The sequence below is a fragment of the Nylanderia fulva genome, unplaced genomic scaffold (assembly GCF_048542155.1).
Source record: "Nylanderia fulva isolate GAGA-0341 unplaced genomic scaffold, ASM4854215v1 Scaffold7, whole genome shotgun sequence".
Classification (NCBI taxonomy): domain Eukaryota; kingdom Metazoa; phylum Arthropoda; class Insecta; order Hymenoptera; family Formicidae; genus Nylanderia; species Nylanderia fulva.
The window spans coordinates 6,620,021-6,645,177 of NW_028190807.1; the positions used below are offsets into that span (position 1 = coordinate 6,620,021).

A 25,157-nucleotide genomic window follows, 5' to 3' on the forward strand; every position below is an offset into this window, starting at 1 on the left:
ATTGCAACAAAATATTACAACAATATTGCAATGTTATGAATTTGCAATAATGCATTGTTATTGCAACCATAAACTAATGTTGCATATACAGGTATATAAATGTAAATAAATCATTAATGAAAATACGTTGTAGTTAATTTATATATATTACAATATATAAATTATAGAATTTGGATTACATGCAATATTTCCGAAATATTAATGTCATGTTGCTACAAGTGTGCTGGAATTTTGTGCACCTATATCTCTGCAATGTCTTTATAATGTTGCATTGCAACTTGCAACATTGCAACGTTGCTGCAATATAATTGCAATAATCTGTGCTGTATGGGAAAGCATGTATTTGATCATTTTATTTTTGTATTCAAATGAGTTAAGCAAGAAAGAATTAGAAAAAAATACGTTTGATATATAAAATTTATATAAAAGTTTTTATATAAAAATTTATATTAGAAAAATAGTCTTTACAAAAAGTTTTAAAGTTATTTTATTATTTAATTTTCTGTTGATTCTTGTACGCGTTAACTATAAAATTCAATGGGTACAATGATTATTTTTAGATCAAAATATGAATTATTTTGCACTACTCTAATTTGAATTCTATACTTGTGTGTTACAGATTAACGTAGCTTCGATGCAGTCAACTCCGCTGTATCATCGATCGGTGAGTGAACTTTTATGTTATTTTGAGGTGACGATTTCGTAAAAATTAGATAGATTTAGATTTTGTAGATTTTAAACTGCATAGATTGTAGATAGTTTTGTTCATCTCAAATTGAATGGATTACAAAACAATAAATTAAGATAAAAATAAATAAAGCTATAAATTTAATCTAATTTATTTTAGGAATTTATTCAAAGAACATACTAATTAATATTAATTGTATTTATTTATGGTTATGAATTGAAAAATATATTTACAATTATAAATAATTTTTTATTATAATGCACAATTTTATTTTTTAATGTTTTGTAATCTATTCATTCATGTAGATTTTGTAGATCGATTGTAACTTGTTTTTAATTAAAGCAAAAGTTACATTTTAAAATTGCAAAGATATTTCACGGATTTTTTATTATAATTATTTGAAATGTTAGATAATTGTGGTACTGTGTTTTTCTGTATGTTTATGTTCTTCTGTGGAATGTTTTATATTTTATTTCATCTAATATATATAGAGAAAGTATTATACACAATATTAATATTTTTTACAATTGAATTTCTCTATTCTGAAATCTTTGACTTCTACTATTTTGCAATGGTTTTTTGATTTAATTGAATGGATTTTTATTCTGTCTTGGCGCATACGCAAGATGGAATGTAGTTGATTAATTTCCATATTTTGTCACATTTTCGATCAGGTGATAATATATATAAAGCGTAGTGGAGTTATAAGATCATAGACAAACATAAATTTAGAATAACTATTTAAAAGATATATATAATTATTATATTTTTTTTATATTTCTCACAATATAAATATTTAATGCTATTTGTATATGTCTAATTATATGCAGTTGTAATTGGAAATATCTAATTATAAGTAATAAGATATAAAACAATTTATAGGTTTCTCACGTCGTTTTAATTATAAAAAGCGATAAATTATATTACAAGTATATTATCTGAGATTTTTCAATGGTATTCTAAATATCTTCAAACATTTTCAAATATTTTTCCATTTTTATAACATAATATCTTATCAATATCACGTATCGCATATTATAATGACAATAATAATAGTAATATATCACAATTGCCCTTGTTCTACAATTTTTAGAACTTTTTGCCTATTAAATGTGCCAAAAGTCGCAAATATATGATAAGTTCAAAATTTAATATTATATATATACATATTTGTATTTTTATATGTAATTAATTTATTTAATTTAATAATATTTAAAAATTTGAAATACATTTTTTTTATTTCCATTATTATTTAATTAAAAATAGGTATCGCGACTTATGGAACATCTATTATAATAATTTAAATAAATACAAATATGAAGTAACTTATACATAAATAACCTAGAATTTACAATTTTCTAATATTTTTTTAAGCAATAAATAATTTAAAATGAAATATATATTAAATTATTATTAACTAGAACTTAATATACATATAATAATAATATTTCTTCATTAAATTTGTTCAAAAAACTTTCTTTTTCAGAAAGATTCAATATATTGTGTAATAATGAGATTAACCGACCAGCAGTTTAATCCATTACTTATTTTGGAAAATAATATCGCTGCTCCATAAATTCATTTGCATTTTATTAAATTGATGGATGATTTAATTTTTTATAATTTTAGCATTTGAGAATTTTTTCTTGATTTATAAAATTTGTTAATTTACTGTCGCAAAAAAAATTTTTCTAAACTTTTACACGTGCAATATATTGCTATTTTTATTTTGTTCGTGTTATAAACTACTACATTTTAAATAACATCATCACACTGTCTTACATAATCATATGATTGATTGTGTATAGTATAATTAACTAAATTTTTACAAGATATACGTATATTATTGTTTGAGAAAATTGAAGTCTAATCTTCTATTCTCTATGTTTTGCTGCTGTATCGTTAACTACTCAATTTTGTCCAAAAAAATTTTTTTTTTCAATTTTTATTTTATTGACATTAGGAAGAATTTGTTCCTTACGAATAATTACATCATTAAGACAATTAAAATTTTTAATAGATTACTTATAAACATTGGAGTTTAAGAAATTGCTTTTCAATTCGTCAACATTTTATCAACATTTTAAATCAACTCTCTTTTTCTTTGAGTTATCAGTATTATAATATTGTAATTTCTTGATTATTTCTTCAGCATTTTTCTTTCTTCAATTTTATCAAATTCTTTTCTAGAAATTCTCCATTTTTCTTTTAAAGACCATTTTCCTCAAAGATAAGTTGCTCTTCAAGATCTTGTCTGTATTTTTATTCAATTAAATTAATGCTATTTGCCTCGAAATATTTTGTTCTTCGAAAATTTTTTGACTAATCGTCAAAATCTTGCCTTTAATTTTGTCAATTATGCATATTCTTTTCCCACCGTTTGTATTAAAACATCTTTCCCTTCTTTAGAAACAATTTTCTGACTATGATTTTTATTTTTTTTGTGAGGCAATTTAATTAGATTCCTCTCTAAATCTTTTTTTCTCAAAATCCATTTCTTGACAATTAGTCTTCACGATCTCTCTATTTATTGTTTCCGATATTTGTTGATGTTTCATGATTTCAATGGTTTTAGGATCGAAATCGAATATTTTGGTTTGAGCAATGCCTTCGCTTTAAGAATTGTGTAAAGTACGAATGTGTAATTTTGAATATTTAGATGTATTTCTCCAAGAATATTCATTCTCCACGCTATTGTTGCTGCTCGGGCAATCCAAAGGCGTGAAAGACAGTGAATGTTGTTTGATCAAGTGACAATTGCACCAATATTGTTCCCCAATTAAATGATCCTTATCGATTAAGACATCTGTAAGGCATTCTGTGACTTAGACATTTTTCATATTTGATTAGGGATTCATATTTGTATAATCAGTTAATATTATTTGAATTCTATTAAATTAAACTTTATCGTGATGAAAAAAGGCTTTTTACATAATTAGAAAAGCTGTTGAGAAAATTGGAAAGTTTTTGAAATTCGACAGTTAAAAAAAGAATAGAAGATAAAATACAACTTTTAGAATAAACTTTATGTTACATTTTTTGCATTATATTGCTCTTTTTTCATTTTTTACATTTAAAGTATATAATTGAAAGAGCGTTTTTTTCGCACATACAAAGCTTCTCGAATCAGAAAACGTAAAAAACATAGGACATAAAATGACAATTTAACTTCTATTTATATGTACATGGTCTACGTATTAAAAATTGAGATTAAAAATTGTAATATTCAAAAATTATATAATTATACTATGATTGCGATTTTTAAGATTGTCTCGTGGCATTTTGTGCGTTACATTCTTTTGTTCCATTTCAATTTATAATAGTTTATATTATATATGTATATAGAAAGATATCGCAACACATTAATACTTATTAAAACATTTCATTTTTTCGTTCTCACCTTGTGTATTGGGTAAGGAATACTAGCTGAATTAAAAATCACATCTAATCGAATTCTCCTTTTCACTATCATTTTTACTATTATTATTATATATATTAATAGTATTCTTTTTTGTTTAACTTGTATTATTATTTATTTTTTTATTATAAATTATTTCTAATAAAGCTTATTTGTCAAATATCACGCATGTTTCGCAATCTCAATTTTTAATGCATAGACTATTATAAGATTTATAGACAATCACAACCAAGCTATATCAAGCAAATATTCAAAAAAATATAAATAATTGGTTTTTCCTATCTTAAAAATGGAATGTAAATTACAATTTAAATACCTATATGTTGTCAATATATTTATTTTGCTTTATTTTTTTGTCTTTTAGTTAGTTATTTAACATCGAAATTGTGCTACTTATTCCTTCAGAATTCGCACTCTAAGACACAGTTCAATTTTTCAAACATATCAAGATCGTCAAATTGATTTTCACTAAATTTCTTTCCATGTTTAACGTATAATCGAAACACAGCTTATTTTTGCAGAATTTTTGCAAATTACTACAAGAATGAATTATTCGTTTTATTGTGAAAAAATGTTGTCTCTTCATCACTTTTTTCTTTATTGTCATTTTTCTATTCCTTTTTATTTTTATTTTATTTTAACTTTTTTCATCGCTCTTCTTGCCTAGAGTCTAAACAAAACATTATACTCCAGGACAGTCATCAATAGATGGAATGTCGATATGCAATTTAGACGGCTTTTGAGAAGCGTGACCTTGATTGACGAGGAAGTCTGTACCATCGGCTTGAAGGAGCGTGTTGAACACGACAGGAGCACTCCTTGGCTCGCTAGGCACTCTCTTTAGATCTCCATCTGTGATATAGTCGGTACCAGACAATCAGACAACAAACTACGTGTAAAACTGAAGCGTTTGACTTAGCAAGCTAGGGATTCATTTGCTTGGGATGCTATTAAGCTTTAAGCTTAAATCAACACAGCATACTTATATAAAAGTATTAATTTTCTTCTATATTGTCAGACTAATTATTAAATGTACACACAGAAATTAATTTTCATATTAATCAAACATATTGACTGAAAAATGTGATAAATTAGTTAATATAAATAAATAAACGCAGATAAGATTATTTATTTTGATGTCTAGACACTCACATATCTCGATAATTATAGTATTAAATCAGATTTGCATTGACATGAATTTTCTTGCGAAAACAGTTCTAAATTTTACTAAATTTTAATAAATATTAAATTTATTAATTATATTTATATTTTCTTCTAACTCATATCCTCATCATTCTTAACTTTCTATTTACAAAAAAAGTATAATTAAAAATTGTTTATGAAATTGAGATTTTTTGATATTTTATATTTAATAGGCTAATAGAGTTATAATTACAAGAAACATAAATATAGTAATATCAATGCACACGAAAAATTTGACATTTAGCATTATTCTAGGCACATTTGTGTTTAGTCAGTAAACCACAACAAGCACAATTTATGGATAGTTACATGAAAAACAATTTACGTAAATGCTTACCAGTTCCGTGACGAAAGTCATCCTGTACTTTGTAGAACTCTGCGAGTTCTTTGCCCGAGCAAAGCGGAGTATCAACTTGAGTAGTACTATTAAATAGCGAATAATCTACTTCATAGCCTTGCCGTTCTTTCGAATAGCTCACCATGGGGTCGAAACGATGACCCCATAAAATTTCCTGGGGAAGATAACTTGATCTGGCCTGGGTAGTTTGTCCAGTAGATTCGATAGTACCTTCTAAGATTAGGACAACCTCGAAACGTTCGATTAACATATTCTCGGCGGACATATTATAGAAGGGCGAAGACTCATTAATTCGATGGATTATGATGGCTGGCCAGATGAAAAATAGATCGCCGTTTTCACCATCAGTGCCTACCGTCAGTTCTTGCTGATGTTGAGACAGAATTTCGCCTTCTTTAGTTGTTCTACCGCGAATCAATTGAGCGCGAACGCTCGCACCAATTATGTGACTCTTCCGCATATCGCCCACTCGAAACATGAGACAAAGTTCGCCATCCCGTTGACAGATTACGGCATTTCGCGAGAACAGTAGAGTTTGGGTACGTTGCTTCGGTCTTGTCATCTTGGCAAATACAATGCCTACCTGCAATTATTCCAATTTTATAATTTAATTTATTTTACACACACACTTAATATATTCTTCGAAAACTACTTACCATGAAAGCTTGGATCATAACGCCAGAAATGCTTTGTATGCACATCACAAATATAGCCTCGGGGCACTCTTCGGTGGTGGACCGACTGCCGTATCCAATGGTGTGTTGGGTCTCGATACTAAAGAGAAAGCAGCTGGTGAAGCTAAAGATGTTGTAAACGCATGGTGTCCAGTTGTTTTCCACTTGGAAGGGTGGCAAGTGACTCTCTTCGAAATCACCGTGGGTAAAAGCGATTAGCCACCAAATTACAGCAAATCCTAACCAGGAAAGAAGGAAGCTCAGGATGAAGCACAGTAGCGTCCAACGCCATTGTGTATCTACTAAGGTAGTGAAGATGTCTTGCAAGAAGCGTAGAGATCGTCGGGAGATGCGCGACTGCAACACGTTGCAATCGCCATTCTTCAGGACGGCACGACGACGTAGCTTCCGCGTCGGTCCAGCCCGGTATCGACTCCTGAAATACAGATTCGTCCTTATGATTCGTATGAGAGATTCAAATCAGATATTTTATTCTTTTTTTTCTCTTTTTCTCTGTCCTTCTCGCTCCTTCCCTCTTCTCTATTTCTTATTTATTTTTTAACTTATTTATTTTTATTCAAATTATATTATATAATTTTCGTTCTCTCATATCTATTGTTTTATTAGACAATAAATAAATAGGTATATCTATTTACAAAACTGGACAAGAAATTTAACTACACCGGAATTTTTTAATAACATGCGGTAAACATAATAACGATTGTTTTCACTTTACTCCGAAAATGTGAAATTTAGGACCGTAATGGTCGTTTCATCCACATGTTATTTTCTCGTATAGCCAAGAGATCGAGATAATGTACCCATGAATACATGTTGTTACAAGGTTGCTGCTACTCCACTCATTCTACTTATCTATGTTTAATATGTATGAAAGGGACGCGCTTTTATGCGCTATTATGAAAAAAAATTATTAAAATTGAAAAAATAATAAAAGAACAATTTTAAGCATACTATTATGTATAAAGATTAATATTTTATATTTTAATTAATTACAAAGAAAGAGAGAGAGAGAGAGAGAGAGAGAGAGAGAAAATGATGATAGTGTTTTTATAAAATTTTTAGAAAAAATATTGATTACAAAGTATCATATATGTTTTCTTTTCGAAATCAAAAATTTTTAAAGAAAATTAAGAAAAATTTATGAAGAAATATATATAATATATTTTCATGTAATTTAATCTAAAATTATCGAAAATTCATATTTGATTGCATATCTTTGTAACGTAATATATTTCGTAAGATATGTTAGAAATCGAGTTCTAAAATGCAAAACGTAAAACCAATGCGCAATTGTCGCCAAGGTTGTGGCTTTCGATATGTAGATCACTGTTATGTTACATGTGTAACGCAATAGGAAGATAGGATTTGAATAACAAATCTTTCTCAAACACGTTATAAAGTTTTTGATGCATTTAAGTAAACGATATAACAATTGATAAATTATTAAACATTACATACAAAATTATTATATATAATATATATAATATTACACACACACACACAGTATATAATACAAAAATAAAGATAATTTTGAAAATTTAAAATCTTTATTTTTAGAAATAAATAACTATATGGGTATTTTTTTTTACATGTATCAGTTCTTCTAGTCATTGTGCATATAAAATTATTATAGAATTAATGTAAAATTTGTTAAAAAATTAATAATTTTTATAAAATTTTTTATATGATTTATTTAATATAAAATTATATGGCATAAAATATATATATATATATATCATGTATGTTATCATACTTATCTACATATATACATGATAAAGAAAGTAAGTGACATTTATAACATAACAAAATTTTATTTAAAAATAAAAACTAAATATCTATTGAAAATTTTTAAAAACTAAATTTGTAATAAATATTAAACAAATATTTAATAATTTGTATATGGAATAAAAATATAAAAATTGTAATCATAAAGTTGAAGCCTGTTTACTCTGTGTAAAATGCTTACTCATCATATACACAACAGTTAAATTAAATTTGCATATAATTTATTTAATAGAAACTAAGATTTACTTCAATCTTAACATACACTCACCACGGATCTCTGCGCATTGTTCGTCATTGTTCCCTTTGACATGACGAATCTAAAGAATTATCTTAAAATATCTTTGAACAAAAGATTGTTTTGTATTGTATAATTACTTATTCTCCATCAATGTATTTTATCCAACAACCACAACAATTATATATAGTTGCACCAATTATATTTCAACATATTATCGCATATATACTTGCGCGATAATATATTTTCACATTAAAATTGCATTAATATTTCGACATAGTGAATATATTATTTTTACATAGGAACATACGAGAGAATCACTTATGTGTGGATTAATATGAAACATCAAACAAATATATATTTGTATATTATATACGTAGTAATCATATATAATGGTTTTATCATATTTCCATATAAATAAGTTATTTTTACATAAAACATACAAATCAATGTAAACCAATGTTTTAGATTTTGATTTCTCGAATTAATTATATATGCATTATTATTAATCTTGATCAATTATATCCGAAGCAACACACTATATCCACCACATCCAAAGACTCGTTATTTGTTTGAGATATCACTGTCAGCAGTTCGATACTGTCGAGAAGACTCTCTCGGGAGCCTCGTCTCCCTTTGCTGACACAAAAAGGAAGTCGCCATTTTGAGTTTGAATGATAACCGTGAGCAGCTGTTATCTACCAATTTATTTATTACCACACGTTAATCAGTCGCCGAGTCAATGACGACATCCTTTGCACTTCCGCCGCCTCTGGGTCGATGATATCTTGAACAGCTGATTGTACTACATACTAGATCAGTAATGTCACATATGAATTTGAATACTTATTAAAATAAATTTTTGGAACAAGATTCATTTTTAAATGTCTACGCATTATAGCTGTTAATTATTCGAGAAACAATAATAATTTTATGTATTAATATTAATAATAATTTGTTAAATTTTATGCTAAAGTTACCGAGTAATTAACATATCATGCGCAAAGATCAAAGGATGAAGCATGCATGCCGGGTATGCCACGATATATATGCAAATTTATACACAACATCAGAAATGTCTCAACGTATAAATTTACACAAGTATCGGAGCATATATACACATATACATATATTCGATACGCAAGATTCATTTTTAATTATTCGCAAGTTATATGAGACTGTTGATTTTTCAAGCAATGAGTAATATTGAATTTTTATTTGTAATGTTACTTTTTAATAATTAATGAAAAATTTTACTTTAAATAACAAAATATATTTTTAAATAATAATTTCATTCTGTCTAATTTCATTACTGATCTCGTAAATACAAATCGCTTTTCATATTTTTATTTTCGAAATTCCCAAATTCTTTCTGAATTATTGAATTTCAAAATTAATATTTGTGTCATTGTTAATAAAGAAAATAATTACTATTGGATTTATCTAGAAATTATCTCTAGTAATATAAAAGTTAATAATATTTCACTAATTGTTTCAATATATTTAATCTTTTACTTTTAAATACTTAAAGTTTAAAATTTATAATTATTTTGATTATTTTTTAATTTTAAAATAAAAAAATATTAATATATTGATTTAAATTCTATATATGCTCTATTTAATAAAAATTGAATATATAATTTAAAAATATACATACACATATATATGTATTATATATATTACACACACAATTTTATACATATATATATATTGTAATTATATACACAGTAATTATATACACAGTGAGTCTGATAAAAGGTTTACCATGTTTTTCTCGAAAACGGTTAGAGATAGAAGACGTGCATTATCAAAACTGTAGAGAATAGGAAGGGACATATGTATATTTTAGTAACTAATAATCTTGGAAAATGTCCACTTCACAAATAATAACAATTTTTTTTTAATAAAAGGGGTATTTTGTAGTCACTCTACTGATAGTATTCAACGAGCTTAACAATGTTTGTATTAGAGTCTATCTTATCTTACGAAAATTCTTCTCTTCGAATACTTTTATATTAGAATTTATCTTATCTTTCGAAAATTCAACCATTTCCAGGATATCAACAACATAAATCAGAATGTTTTTATTATTACAGTAAATGTTCAAAATAATTATGCTAATTTAGACATATGCCTATAGTAATCGCGGAAAGCTTGTTTGTACTTCTTCTAACTTGCGGTTATTTCGCGAAAAATATTTTTCGCAAGAAAACATATGGTAGAAAGAATAAAAAATATTTGCGAAATAAATTTACAGGAGTTAGAAGCAAACTGTCTGCTATGCCTGTAGGCATGTCTGGATCAACATGGCGAAGATTTTGAAAATTCACTACTTCACTATTGTTAATAATAAAATAATTTGTTCCCAAATTTTCATTACAATTTTGATAATAGATGTTTTTTTTTATCTCTAATCGTTTGCGAGAAAAACATGGTGAATTTTTCATCAAACTTACCCTATATATATAATTATATATCATTGTTATAATTATGCGTATATAATTATAATAACTATATATGTATATAAATACTATAATTATTATATAATCATAACTACATTATTCATTAATAAGATATATTATTCATTTATCAAAAGATTGATCAAAAAAGATTCTTTCTCCATACATCTCGAAAGTTCTATTTATTTAAAATTCTTCTATTTATTTGGTTGTTAAATATTGTTGCTCAAAGATGGAAAAAAGAATTCATTTTATTAATTAATGAAGTTATTTAGAATTATCCGGCAATTTACGCGATAGATACGCGAAATTCCAGTAATTGTCTTAATATTTATTCTTTTACGAGTGATTTAGCGCACGAACCTTGAGTGATCTGTCATTAAGAATGATCTCTAAGCCGCTTATCAAGTATCACGAGACATTGATAACAGTTGGAGAATAAACAAATAACAGAGTAATTTCTGGAATATTTCTGCAAACTCTATGAGATCTTTTGTCAGCAAAACTAACATTATGTGATATTATTAAAAGACATTAATGTTAATCTCATATAACATTGGATATTTTTTGTATATGCATTTTTATGATATGAAAATAATATTCTACATATATGTAAAATAGATATCTTGGTGGTTAATCATTTACTATTGATGCAAATAGTTTTAACACTAGACAGATTTAAATCGCTGGAAAATAGCTGAATTTTTTTACATATTATTAAAACTTTTTATGATATATAAAAGATAGAAATAGTACAAAATCTATTTCATATTATTTAATATTAATAAATTCTATATTATATCTTTTAAATATCTATGTCGTGGAAATAAGAATAAAAGATATATTATTTATTTATCTATTTATAAGAACAACGGGCTTGCCTTGAAAATTTTGTCATGATAAAATTAGAGATTACGCGAAATTTAATTTTAGTTCTGTACGACTTATTTTTAGTTCTCATAAATCTTAGTAAATATGCATTTTTCCCCTTAAGATGCGCAAATATAATTTTGCGCGCTAACATATTTGAAGAACGTTTTCGAAACATTCGTTAATTTGCTGTATCATACATTTCTCAAGGCTGCATAACAACTTGAAGATTGCTTTGATCTGGATCATTTGCTTGTCCATATGACACTTTATCGCAATTTTCAATATTAAACAATATAAGATATATGTCTAAGTATTCGAATATTTATACATCTTAAGATAAATATTCGAAGTATTATTCAAGTAAAATGTAGACTTTATTTATAAATGTTCCCTTTACCTGTACTTGAATGAAGAACATGGGTTCTTTGTCATTTGTACTATCATTGGTGTCGTTGGCGTAGTTGGTAATATTAACTTTTGTTCATCTTCACAATCCGGCGATGGAAATTTGTCGCTCGTCTTTAACACGCTGCCATTCATTTCGTTCATCTTGACTCACTATATCATGCGATGCACACTGATATTCTTAATATTGAACAAATCCTTTAATAATAGAATAGTCCACTCATATGTCTCATCTATTTAAAGCATTTACATGTAAAATAAACACCTGATATATGAAATTTCTACATATATCCTTCTTACTTTTATGAATATTTTTTAATATTCCAATCTTCTCTCTTGATCATTATTTTTTATAAATCTTGTAAACCTCTAATTTAATAAAATAGAGGTTTCTTACACTTCTTTCTATTAAACTTCTTTGTTTCTGCACAAATATTTAGAATAGTTCACTTTTCTCGTTGAGTTTTTATATCAATTAAAGATTCAGATCTTTTAATTGACTTTCTAATCTAACAAAATTGCTGATAAATAGATATTTCAGCGTTTGTATATTTTTGTCAAATTCTTTTCATAAAAAGATTTGGGATTTTTTAAAGGACTTGTTTTACTTTCAATGAACAATTATGAATTTTCACTGGATTGAAAAATGTGTTCGTCCTCTTTTTCTTTTTTTAACTTTACTTGTTATTTAACAATAAAATTCAAACTGATAATTACATCTTCAATATTACTACAGGCATTTTTTTCTGTAAATTTATAAATCTCTCTTTTTAAGAATAGATATATGTGTATATCAGAAACTTTTCGTGGATTCACTTTTACATTTGCAATTGTTATATTTTAAACGTAATTTCTCAATTATAAATTCTATGTTTTTTAATCAGTCTAATAATCTACGACGTATTCATCTAATTATATTCGTTGACAAATGAATTTTGTAAGACGATTTGATTGAATTCGAACGCGCGCGATTGACGAAGACGAATGATTGTGAAGGATATACCTCTGCAAGATAGACTGCTATGAGCAGTTGGTCATCTACGACGTTTTATACACGCACTGACCATCGAATGCCGTTTATCACTCGGTGACAAATGCCGTTTGTTCTTCGTGTTCTCGCGCAGAAAAGGTGATCACTCGCGTTCGTTGCGTCATTCGCGTGCGATAAACAGATGATCGCTCCTACTTTCGGCAAATCTACACTTGATATAATATAGCAATGTCATGATATAATAGCTACATGATGTAGATAGCACTTATTTATTTTATATGCCGGAGAGAATTGAGTCAGAATAACTTAATATATTAAAAATGGCATAGAAAATTTCGTGTTTCTTAATTATATTTATCTTAAGGAACACTAGAAGAATAATGTATATTATGAAGATAGTCAAAATATAAATATAAATGAAATTTTTCATAAAGATACATAATAGATAAAGATTATATTCATAAGAACCGATAGAATATTAAGTATATGCGAAAATGTCACAATAACATACCATATAATGCAAAAAGTTTCAGGATTTTTCGATGAACAAATATTAATATAAAATCCATCTATATCGCAACTCGATATAATATAGCAAAGTCATGATATAATAGCTACATGATGTAGATAGCACTTATTTATTTTATAATATGCTGGATGAGTCAAAATAACTCAATATATTAAAAATGGCATATAAAATTTCGTGTTTCTTAATTATTTTTATCTTATGGAACACTATAAGAATAATGTATATTACGAAGATAGTCAACATATAAACATAAACGAAACTTTTCATAAAAAAAAAAAAAAACCGTTAGAATATTAAGTATATGCGAAAATGTGACAATAACATACCATATAATGCAAAAAGTTTCAGGATTTTTCGATGAACAAATATTAATATAAATTTCATTTATATCGCGAAAAATAAAATGTTTAACATACACGTATCTGGCACCGAAATTTTATGTAGATAACAAATATCGATATTCGAATAACTTTTAGTATCGCAAATATTTAAATGATAAAAAGGAAACGGAAACCAGGGAATAGTTGAACATACAAGCCATAAAGATTAACATCTTATTCCAGAGCGGAACGTTTTTTTCCTTCTTCGCAAAAAACATACAGAGCATTAATTGTTATCAATAATGACTATATATTCTGCTCATGAGGACAAACAAATTAAAAAATCGTAACAGTTTAATATATTTTTTCATTAATATATTTTTATATGTTTTGTTTATATTTAAATCAGTTTCATGTGTGCATATAAATTAGATTAAAAAATACACATTATGTAATATAAATTTTTTACCTAAGAAGAAATATAGTAAATTTAAAATAATTTTTACTTTTTACTTAATTTTTTTAAGTGTAAAATGTATACTCTATAATGTGTATTTTGTAATCTAATTTATATGCACATGTGAGAATGGTTTAAATATAAACAAAACATAAAAATGTATTAATGAAAAAAATTATATTAAACTGTTACAAGAGTTTAAATCAATTTTAATTTAAATTTAATATTATTTGGTAATAAAAACTTGAAAATATCACAGTTGTTGAATAGTTATCAGAATTTTAGAATCAAAATGGATGATCACAATTAACGAAATAAGACGACGAGGACAACTCGCGATTCATGCCCGATTCTCGCTCGACTGACTGACTGACGTCGCATACTTTTTATCAGCGTCTTGACATCTTGTTATCAGGATCCGACTGGCTGCTGAAGTTGCGCTGATGTACGCAAAACGTGTCAAGACAAGAGATTATCTTTTATTCCTCGGAGAAACGTAAATTTTGTTATGATATAAAAATATATATATATATAATATACATGTATACAATACACATATGCAAAGTGTCCCGAAATTAGCGAATCAAAATACCAGCAAGAAAGTTCTTAAAAAATTAAATAAAAAAATAATTACCATATTTACTTCAAACAGTTTTTGAGGTAAAAAAGTTTTTAACTGGCCAATTACAGATTATAATTAAACGGACGCTTGTCCGTGAGTTGCACGTCGATCATGTTAATGATTAATGATCATTGCACTTTACGCGTTTCAGACTTCCGTTTATAATCGTAATCTATAATTGGTTAGTTTTGAACGGTTTTACCTCAAAAACTGTTTGAAATGAAAAATGGCAAATACTTTAGTTTAGATTTTTGAGAAATGTTTTGCTATAATATTTTGATTTGCGAATTTCGAGACACCTTGCATATATATGTGTGTATGTATGTATATAAAGTATTTCATAAAATGTAGAACTCACTTTAGGAATAAACTCAGCACTTAGGAATAAACTTGAAAACAAAAATCTCATAAATATGTCCAGCTTGACCTTGTTTCCGAGTTATAGCGAGTTTCGTATTTTAGCAATCTGCTTATCTTTACCAGAAGTGTACAAAATGATCACTTTGCATCTGAATGTGTTTGCAAACGCGTGAACATTAATCTTCCAATTCTCTAGAATTTTCTAAGTGTTTTTAAGATTTACTGAAAACTATTTAATTCCCTGGTGGAATAATTTAATAGTGTGTTAATGGACGTTCTATACGCACATAATTAATTTCAAATGAAAGAGAAAGAGAAAGAAGGATTGATTTTATAGTCTGAGAAATAAATCTGAATTAATTTTTTTGTTTATTAAAAATTAAAGATTTTAATTAAATTTAATTGGTTATTTTATTAAAGATCTAAAATTGAAGTTGCTATTTCTTAGCACATAAAATGCTTTTCTAATTCTAATCTAAAATTTTATGTTGTAAGTAATTTAAATAATAAATTTAAAAATTTAATAAGTTAAATAATACATTTAAATAATAAATTTAAAAAAATATTAAAAATATATTAAAAGAATACTTTTGTTCCAAATATATTAATTTTAGAAAGAGAAAAATCAAGAAAAAAAAAGAAATCTGGCCCAGTAATAACCTCAATCAATACATAAATCGCATTATTAATTGGTTCAGCATTGAAGTGAGAAACATATGTATGTATACATACATATGTGTAAAACGATTGTACCAACCAGCTGTTTCGTTTAGGCTTCGCACAAATAGATCTTCTTGTCGAAACACTTAATTTTTCACGATCCATGATCGATGTAATTTCCGAATTAAATTGCCATATGCGGAGAGAAACTTATTGAGACTTGATTCTTTGATATCTTTCGCGACCGGACCAGATCTAACTGACCGCTATCATGTTGCGATAACGAACCTAAACATACAATTTAATTAACAAGCGGTCTCCAATAGAGTCTAGCCTTTAATGATCCACTTGTCTTCATGAATATAAAACCGATTGACATTTTTGCAATAATTTTACTTTTAATATATTATACATTTTATTTTTGACACAATGAGAAGTCTATACACATATATACATTTATATAATTTCTCATTATTCATCTAATCTCTTGAAAAAAAATTCTATTTATTAATAAGAAATTTAGAAATTTATATATTTAACATATGTAAATATTTTCATACTTGTATACATTTGTATTACATATTAATATTATATATTTATAGATAAAAGAAGAGAGTTAATTAAGAGCAAAATAGTGCAGAAGATAAAATAATTGAAAAATAAGAATATTTTATAAAATATATTTCATATTTTATGTCTATGTGTCACAATGTATTATAATCTCGTAAAATAAAATATCTTTTAAATTATTGATTTCTTTATTAATATTTTTCCATCAAAATGAGAGATTAGATGAATTATGCAGATTAATTATTAAGCTGAAGATTATTTTAATCTTTCGAAAAATGTTTGATATTTCTTTTATTGCAATTTGTTTACCAAAACAAGGATATACAAAGTGTTTTACTAATTCTGTTATTCCGTTATACATTTTTACACGTATTTACTTTTACAATCTACGCTCTATCTATTGATTTATGTATTTTCGACTCAACTTAATAATAATGATGATGATGATTAAAATCTGAGACCAAAACATTGAATAATGAATATTTAAAAGGAAAGAATGTATAATTTGTGCATCGATTTCCGCGTTTTGCTCTTAATTAACTCTCTTCTTTTATCTATAAATATTTATAATATCAGAGAATCTTTTACTACATCTTTAACAAAAAAATTTTATAAACTTTTTAATTCTATAAAGTGTAATTTACCTTTTGCTGATAAGCTCGTTTTTTTTTAAATTCTTATAACTTTTGATGGTTCAACATTTCACTAAGGAAAAATCTTCAAAATGACCAGAAAATATTTCATTCAATTTTCTTTTGAATTGGGGAACACTTTGTATATAAATAAAATATTACATAACATTTTGAAAAATTGCAAATTGTTACAAGTATTTTATAGTTCATAAACACTTAATAAATAAATTTTTAAATCAATATTCTGTACAAAAGAGAAAATACTTGTGAACATAGCACATCTTATGCTATCGCAGCAAATTAATAACAAATTAAATTTGTTACAATAATAAATTCGCATTCTCACGAGCAAAAAATATTTACACACACCAAATTTTTTATTTTATTTACACAAAACAGATTTTGTTAAGAGTAATAATTAGTAATAATAACGCAATTTGGTCATTTTTCATATCAAATATAAAACAGTGGTGCAAAATTACTTCTGGAGTACAATTTACTAATTTTATTTTCTTTTATGTAAGAATCTGCCAAAAATAAATATGAGATCAATGTTTGACAATAAATACGCCAATAAGTTTATCATTATTAGATGCAATTAACGTGTATCCGTACAGAATCAACATTTCATACGCATTGCGTGTCGCATGTGCGTGTGTAACAAGGTTACCACGTGTATTTACCCTTTACCCGTTATTTCTAATGAGTTGTCATTTATCATATCCGCGACGCGCGACATTATTATCGCGATATCAACATGTTATACACTTTGTAGGTAAAGTGTACAAAGTGACGCTATTATGTTTTGTATTCGCGTAACCTTTTTTTTCATTTTAAAGCGATTCCCAATCATTATCCTAGCTTCCGTTGCACATGAAACGAATTCTAAAAATGTAAGTTTCCACAATCTTTTCTCTTCTTTTGCAATTCGTTATCATGATGATGATACTTAAATTTAACGTTTTGTTCATACGTCGTTCTTTGTTTTTTGGTCTAATCTGTTTAAAACCGCGAAGAACACCTGCCAAGCAGAGGCGCCGATAATCACTTTAACAAATATGACGTGTCCGCTTTTAACGTGATGCTTTAAATAATCCGGTGACACACTCGTGACTTTTAGTACATTCTTTAATGCAACGAAATGTTTGTTATCTCAATAAATATAAGTACATTTGAATCGACAAAACAATTGAATTCAAGCAGATCCTCACCTGGTAGAATCCTGCCGACCGATACCACCGGCGATGCTGCTACTTTGAGTGCTAACTCTGATGAGAGTGACGTTTCTTGGTAAACTAGAAATTGTCAAAGCGCCCTTTTGACCTAAGAGAGGAGATTCCACTTTCGACGTGTTCTCCAATGACTCTCTCATTTTGTGACTTTCCAGTTCCTTTTCCTCTTCCTCCTCAATTGTCCTCGGAAGTTGGAAAAGCTTCGGTGAATCATCCATCTTCCTGTTTCCTTCTCGAGAAAAAAATTACTTTGTTTTCAATTGGAACATATTCTTCTTTGCTCTCTTTTGTTCCTGTTTTTCTTCTTCGCTAGATTTGTCGAGATCTATCTTTACGTAGGCAACCTTATCCCAATCTTTTCAATAGTCATCTCTGTGATCTAAATTTGTTTAGATCGGTTGTTTATTTTACTTATTCAGTATGCGTTTTTACTTTAATTTAATTGTATTTGTTAAAATGCGATGATTTTGAATTGATTCTTAAATTAAGACGCCGATCATGTAGCATCACTCGACTTTCTTTCCAGGCCCTCGTTGACACTGTGAATAAAAAATTGCATTTGACAACTTCATATTTTGTATTTAAAATATTTTTATAAATTATATATCTATATTTCACTGATAGAAAAATAATTATATTTACAAGTATTGCATAACAGTTTTGAACAAGCAAGAGAAAAACATTTTCTTTTGTTTATACATAGAACAGAGTTTGAAAAAGTTGAGTAAATTTTATATTTAGTTTATTAATAATTTTTTCATATAATAAATCATTGAGATTATAAGAAATAAAATATAGGTACATAGAATTAATAAAAAATAGGAAATAAATTTATTAAGAAGTAAATATAATTCTCATATATGCTTTTTATAATGAATGAAATGGCGTACCTTTAAAAAAATAACGACGACTTTTCCGCGCTTTTTGAGTTCACAACGAGCATACGTACGCGCATCACGCTTACAACTGTTTCAGACTCACGTTCATCCGCTCGATTCACATGAGATCTCGTCATGGCGTTTACCTCTTTACGTCGCGCAGGCGGGGATAATATGCACGCTTTAATCACACACGTATAAAGCCTATTTCAAACGATATAATATATAAAAAGAGAATAAATATAGTTGTAAATTAAATTATCTCGCACAAATCCTGTACAAATTTTTATACAGTACTTACAGCTTGTCGTTAATAAAATTTTAAACAAATATTATAAAGAATTTACAAGAGTAATATCATAAAGAAGTACAAAGCTCTGTTGTAAGTTATCATAAAATATTTATTATTTTTATACTTTACCTATAAATGCAAAACAAAAATTAGAGAGACTTAATAAAGTATTTAAACAAAAATTTAAAAAAACCTATGATTTTGTGTAATTAGTATATCTGAATGCATCTGTAATAAACTCATCATAGAAGATATTTTTATAAAATGATATTTATATATATATATGGTATATATTGCAATGGAGATAAATTTGTGATTGAGATAAATCATTACACAAATTTTTAATATAACGCGCTAGACACATATTTACAAATTTAATATTTCGATTATATTTAATTCAGCTAATTAATGGCCTTTTTCAATTTTACTAAACTTACATAAATATATTATTTAAACGATATATTGAATTTTTTTCAACAAAAGATGAAAATGTTAAATAACGTTTGTTAAGAATTTTGCGTTATGTTTTTGAGAAATAGAATTCTTAATTTGACAATAAATCGACTTCCAACATTAAATAATTCGATCAATAATATAAAAAGTTTTGAAAAATTCATCTATCTCTAGAAATAAGATATATGAATTTTGATGGGAATAAATAAATTACTTTTAAAAGAAACAGATTTCTTTGCTAAATTATTTATTTTTTCAAATGAGATTAGCAGATTACATAGATTTGTAGATATTTCTATTGATTTAGCATCTACAGATGATTATTTTTTATATAAAAACATTGAGAATATCAATGGAAAGTGTTCAATTTTTGGGTTTTGAATATATAAAAAAATTTAATTTAAGTTATTGACAACAATAAGATAAGCATAAATGAGATTGGCAAATTTGAAAATTTCTGTAAAATCCAAAAACTATTGTAATAAAAAATTAAGTTAATAATAAAATTGATAATAAAATTTTAATAATTTTATGTAACACTAAATTATTACATGTATAAAAAGATCTCTTAATAGATTTAATGCCACATAATACATTGCTCCATTTTCTGTATGTTTCCTCCTGAGCCGGAAACAGATTCCATGACACGCGAGGACACATGAAAGTCTCTATTAACCCTAGATATAGATTTGCGGATCTATAAGTTAGTGTCTCCAATCAAATGCGAGATTTTAAATGTTACACTTTGTTATAAAAAGCAAATTCATTATTAAAAGAAAAATTTATTATAAAAAGTATATGTGAGAATTATATTTACTTACTAATAAATGTATTTCTTATTTCTTGTTAATTTTGTATACTTATATTTTATTTCTTATAATCTCAATTATTATATAATAATATTATTAATAAACTTAATATAAAATATATTTAACTTTTTAAAACTTTATTCTATAATACTCTATATAAATAAAATGAAATAAAATTCAATACTTTTTTTTTCATAAGATATTGATAATTTTGATTAAAGATACCTTTTAGTAAATATATGCAGTATATTTTTTGAAATATTTATAGATTTTAGAGGTTTTCTCTGCTTTTGCAAAAAATAAATCAGCAAAGAAACAAAAAATATCTATCGATTTTTGCTTCCTCGTTGAGGAAGCTTTGTTTTAATATATGTAAAAATATTTTATATATAGAACTTTAATTTTAAATTTATTTAATATAATTTAAGAATAATATAAAATATGAAGAGTTTATTTGCACATTGCACAAGTTTTCCGATTTTTAGCAAATATTAAATTTCAGTAAAGCTTTTGTTACTCAAAGTTTTATATAATACTATTTAAAAGAGAAAAAAATTTAAATGAATATTTATACAATTTTTCAATCTTGCTAGAATATAGAATCATTATTTGTAATTAGAAATCTTAAAGATTTTAAAAATTATTGTCAAGAATCGAGAGCTCATATATTTTTCTAATACTTCTGTGACACTTCTGTGGAAAACGCAATTTTATTACACTCCTGCTTATCATTGAAAAAAAATTTATTTATATTCTGATTTACACACCTCCACAAATGTTGTGCTTGACTCATGATGATTCACTTTGAAATGGAATCATCAAAAACTTTCCTTATTTTTGATTGGTTTTAGGATTTTTCAGAAAATCCGCGAATTTTCTTCCGTACACATTATAATAAAAATTCGAGTTATCACGTCCTACAACAAGAAAATACACGCGATATTTCATGACGGTAAAGCATTTCGTAAAACTGCGAGCTAATTCGCATTGACAAGAAGACGTGCATCAACGGGCTTTTTCGGTGACGTAAGGCGTCTTTTACGTTTCATTCATTCCCCCTCTTTCTTTCTTTCTCATTTCATCTTATTCTTCTCTTTCTTTCTAAATAACCTTCTGTTACCTCCTACTCATCTCATAAGATCGAGAATCAACGCGATAGTTCCGCGACTTCACGGTCGAGTCCGTGAGTTTGTTCACGTTTTCATGGAATCTATAACAACATTGTTTTGAAAAATAGTGCGTGCATTTTTCTATCATTTCTTGTGATTTTTGCTCAATTTCCAAAGTTGGAATCACTAAGTCTAAAATACATTTTATTATAAGTGATTGAGATATGATAAAATAATTTTAAATGATATATAATATTGATATCATTTTTTGAACATGTAATATACAAATTTTAGTATATTACAAAACACTCACTATTTATTATTTAATAGAATCCAAAATTTAAAAAAGTCTTTCCATGCATATACACATAACATATGTTATTTAATTTATATGCAAAATGAATAAGCTAATAGTTTTTTTAAAGAAAAAATTTATACAATAACAAATAAAATTAATATAGAATTTTATTTACTGATAAGTCTATAAATTCGAGTTGTCAAAATACGAAATTTTTCTGCGTTCAATATATTATTATAAAAACAAAAAAAAATCACACTACACCTACACAATTAGCTTTGTTCTTCAAAAGCAATGTCTTTATAAACTCGCATTAAATGAATAACAATTCTCACATTGTTACTAATTTTTTTCTTGAAAATTAACTTGAAAATAAGCTAAAATAAATGAACACCACGATGACAATGATTTGACGAATATTTAACTTGTTCATTGTTTTAAGATGTTATAATCTATGAATTCCGGTTGTGAATACAACCGTATTTATATGTGCATACGTCTACGTCAATGTAATTGCAATTATTATAATAGTGTTAATTCTCCCTCTTTTTCTGCCTCTTCTTTTCTCTCTACTCCCCCTCATCCTCTCATTAAATTGTCGTAACAGATGCGATTCTTTCTTGATGTTAAGCAGAATTTTGTGAACATTATGATATAAAAAATTATAATTAATTATATATATTTTATTATATATTTTTTAATTATATATAGTATTTATTATATTGATAAAAAAGAACGTTTTACTTCTTTATAGAAATTTTATATTCTCTAATTTTCCTTAATAAAATAGCAAAGCTTTTTCGCCTAGATTTGGTTGAATAAAACATATTTACAATTAATAATAAAATATATATATTATCAGATTTAATAAGAAAAGATGCTCTATGAATTTTATAGTCATGTAATTTTGTAATTGAAGTGATATTATAATGTGCGAACATAAGATCCGGTTTGAAGACAGACGTGATGAGAACCACTTGTTTCAACAATAATAGCTGTCTAGAATGACAGTCACCGTGTTAAGAATAAAAAAAAAGCATATCACCTTGCAACGGCAAATTACAGACGCTTCGTCTGTCTGTCCTCGGTCTGATATGCAGATTACTTACTTAGTGTTGCCGCGTCTTGAATTGCAATTCATGTCCGCGAATTTACTTATAGTCCGTAAAAACATTCTGCGAATTGTAATATGGACCAATAGTTAGGTAAATAGTAAAATTACATATATAAGAAGCTAATTCAAGATCATACATATTTTTGTTAATCTAATCATTCTATAAATTATTTTATATAATCTTATATAGACTCCCAAAATCTATACATATGTTTTCACGTTCAGGGATGTTCTAAAATCTAAAAGAAGCCAAATTTAATAATGAAGGTTGTCTGAATTGTCCTAACTGAGGTACAAAAAGATATCATTTAATGTCATTTGTGCGATTTAAGTTCTTCCAACTACGCAATTTCCGGACCGTAATGATTAAACAACCTGGTCAAGTGCCTTCTCGCAATGCTGCTGTATGTTCATATAAAATGTCTACAATTATAGTAGTTTATAGAAAAAAGTAAAACATTTTTTTAAATGACTAGTTAAAATTAAAAGTAAAATATAATAAATTAATTTTTATTATTAAACAATTAAAATATTGAAAATTAAATAATAAATGTATTTATAATTATTTATGCAGTTAAATAATGAATTTGACAGAATGTACGCACAAACTATAAAAAAATAAAAATGATATATTGATAAGAATGAAGAAATTTTAGACGAAAATTATTTGCCACTGTTAGGAATTGAAACTGAGTGAATTATAGTTAACTATAAATTTAGAAGACAATCTAAAATTCAAAAATATGAATTTAGAGTACTTGCTTTCTGAATGATTTCTAGGGAGTTGATTGAAGGACAGACTATGAAAAAGGATTGATTATTCCGGAGGTCACAGGAGATAAGCGAAATGAGTCTAGTGCCGGGAAGTGCCCTCATTATCACACACTAGTCAATCTTTTAATCTTGCCGCGCGTTTAGAATGTTCATATTAATTTTTTTTTTCATATTTCAATCTGAGGACTATTTCAAGAACGTATTACCATATTTTGAAACCCGCTTATTTATTTTTTTAATTAGATTCAGTCATTTAAAGCGATAATTAATTTTTCCAAATTTTTGGACCCACTGTACGAATCATATTATGTTAGGTATTGACATGTCATTTTTCAATATTTTTTATTATCTAACTGAGGACTATTTGAAAGACATATTCTCATATTTCGAAGCCCGATCTTTGCTATTTAATTAGTTTCAGCCATTTAAAGCGATAATTAATTTTTCAAACTTTTAGAACCCAATATACGAATGATATTATGTTAGGTATTGACACGTCACTTTTCAATATTTTTTATTATTAAACTGAAGACCATTTAAAGAACGTATTCCCATATTTTGAAGCTCGATCTTTGATTTTTTAATTAGTTTTAGTCATTTAAATCAAAAATTAATTTTTCAAAATTTTAGGTCCAATGTACGAATCATTATGTTAGGTATCGACACGTCATTTTTCAATATTTTTTATTATTAAACTGAGGATCATTTAAAGGTTATATTCCCATATGTTGAAAATTATAAAAAAGTTTTGTTTATTACAACTCTTTATTACAATATTATCACATTCTATTTTATATTTATACATGTAATGCATTATTAAATTAAAAAAGAATTTTTTGTTTTTATACATATATAGAGATTTGATTTTCGAATAAAATAACTTTATAAATTAGTAAATTAATAACATATTTACATTAACTTTGTTAGTGTAATTTACC

At 26.3% G+C, this 25,157-nt stretch overlaps 1 protein-coding gene across 26 annotated transcripts; it reads right to left on the minus strand.

Annotated features, from left to right (window-relative positions):
- Window positions 1-1,492: 1,492 nt before the first annotated feature.
- LOC114929661 (G protein-activated inward rectifier potassium channel 3) lies at window positions 1,493-21,919 on the minus strand. 26 transcript variants are annotated; one of them, XM_029301261.2, is made up of 7 exons: window positions 14,674-14,797; window positions 14,174-14,219; window positions 13,123-13,316; window positions 12,112-12,865; window positions 6,324-6,777; window positions 5,647-6,250; window positions 1,495-3,494 (listed from the first exon to the last, which is right to left on the minus strand). In XM_029301261.2, the coding sequence occupies exons 4-7, from the start codon at window positions 12,261-12,263 to the stop codon at window positions 3,304-3,306; spliced, it is 1,401 nt and encodes a 466-aa protein (XP_029157094.1). In that variant the 5' UTR covers window positions 12,264-12,865; window positions 13,123-13,316; window positions 14,174-14,219; window positions 14,674-14,797; the 3' UTR covers window positions 1,495-3,303. The 26 variants fall into 26 exon arrangements, with proteins under 26 accessions (XP_085344818.1, XP_029157105.1, XP_029157104.1 ...); XM_029301256.2 differs by having other exon boundaries at window positions 14,056-14,219; XM_029301257.2 differs by having other exon boundaries at window positions 14,056-14,222.
- Between the last annotated feature and the right edge of the window lie 3,238 nt (window positions 21,920-25,157).

Coding starts and splice junctions, on each gene's coding strand:
- LOC114929661 (XM_085488692.1), bottom strand. CDS start 18,710: ATGGATGATTCACCGAAGCTTTTCCAACTTCCGAGGACAATTGAGGAG. Junction 6,778..18,471: donor GGTCGGCAGGATTCTACCAG/GTGAGGATCTGC, acceptor TCTGTATTTCAG/GAGTCGATACCGGGCTGGAC. Junction 6,251..6,323: donor TTATGATCCAAGCTTTCATG/GTAAGTAGTTTT, acceptor GAATAATTGCAG/GTAGGCATTGTATTTGCCAA.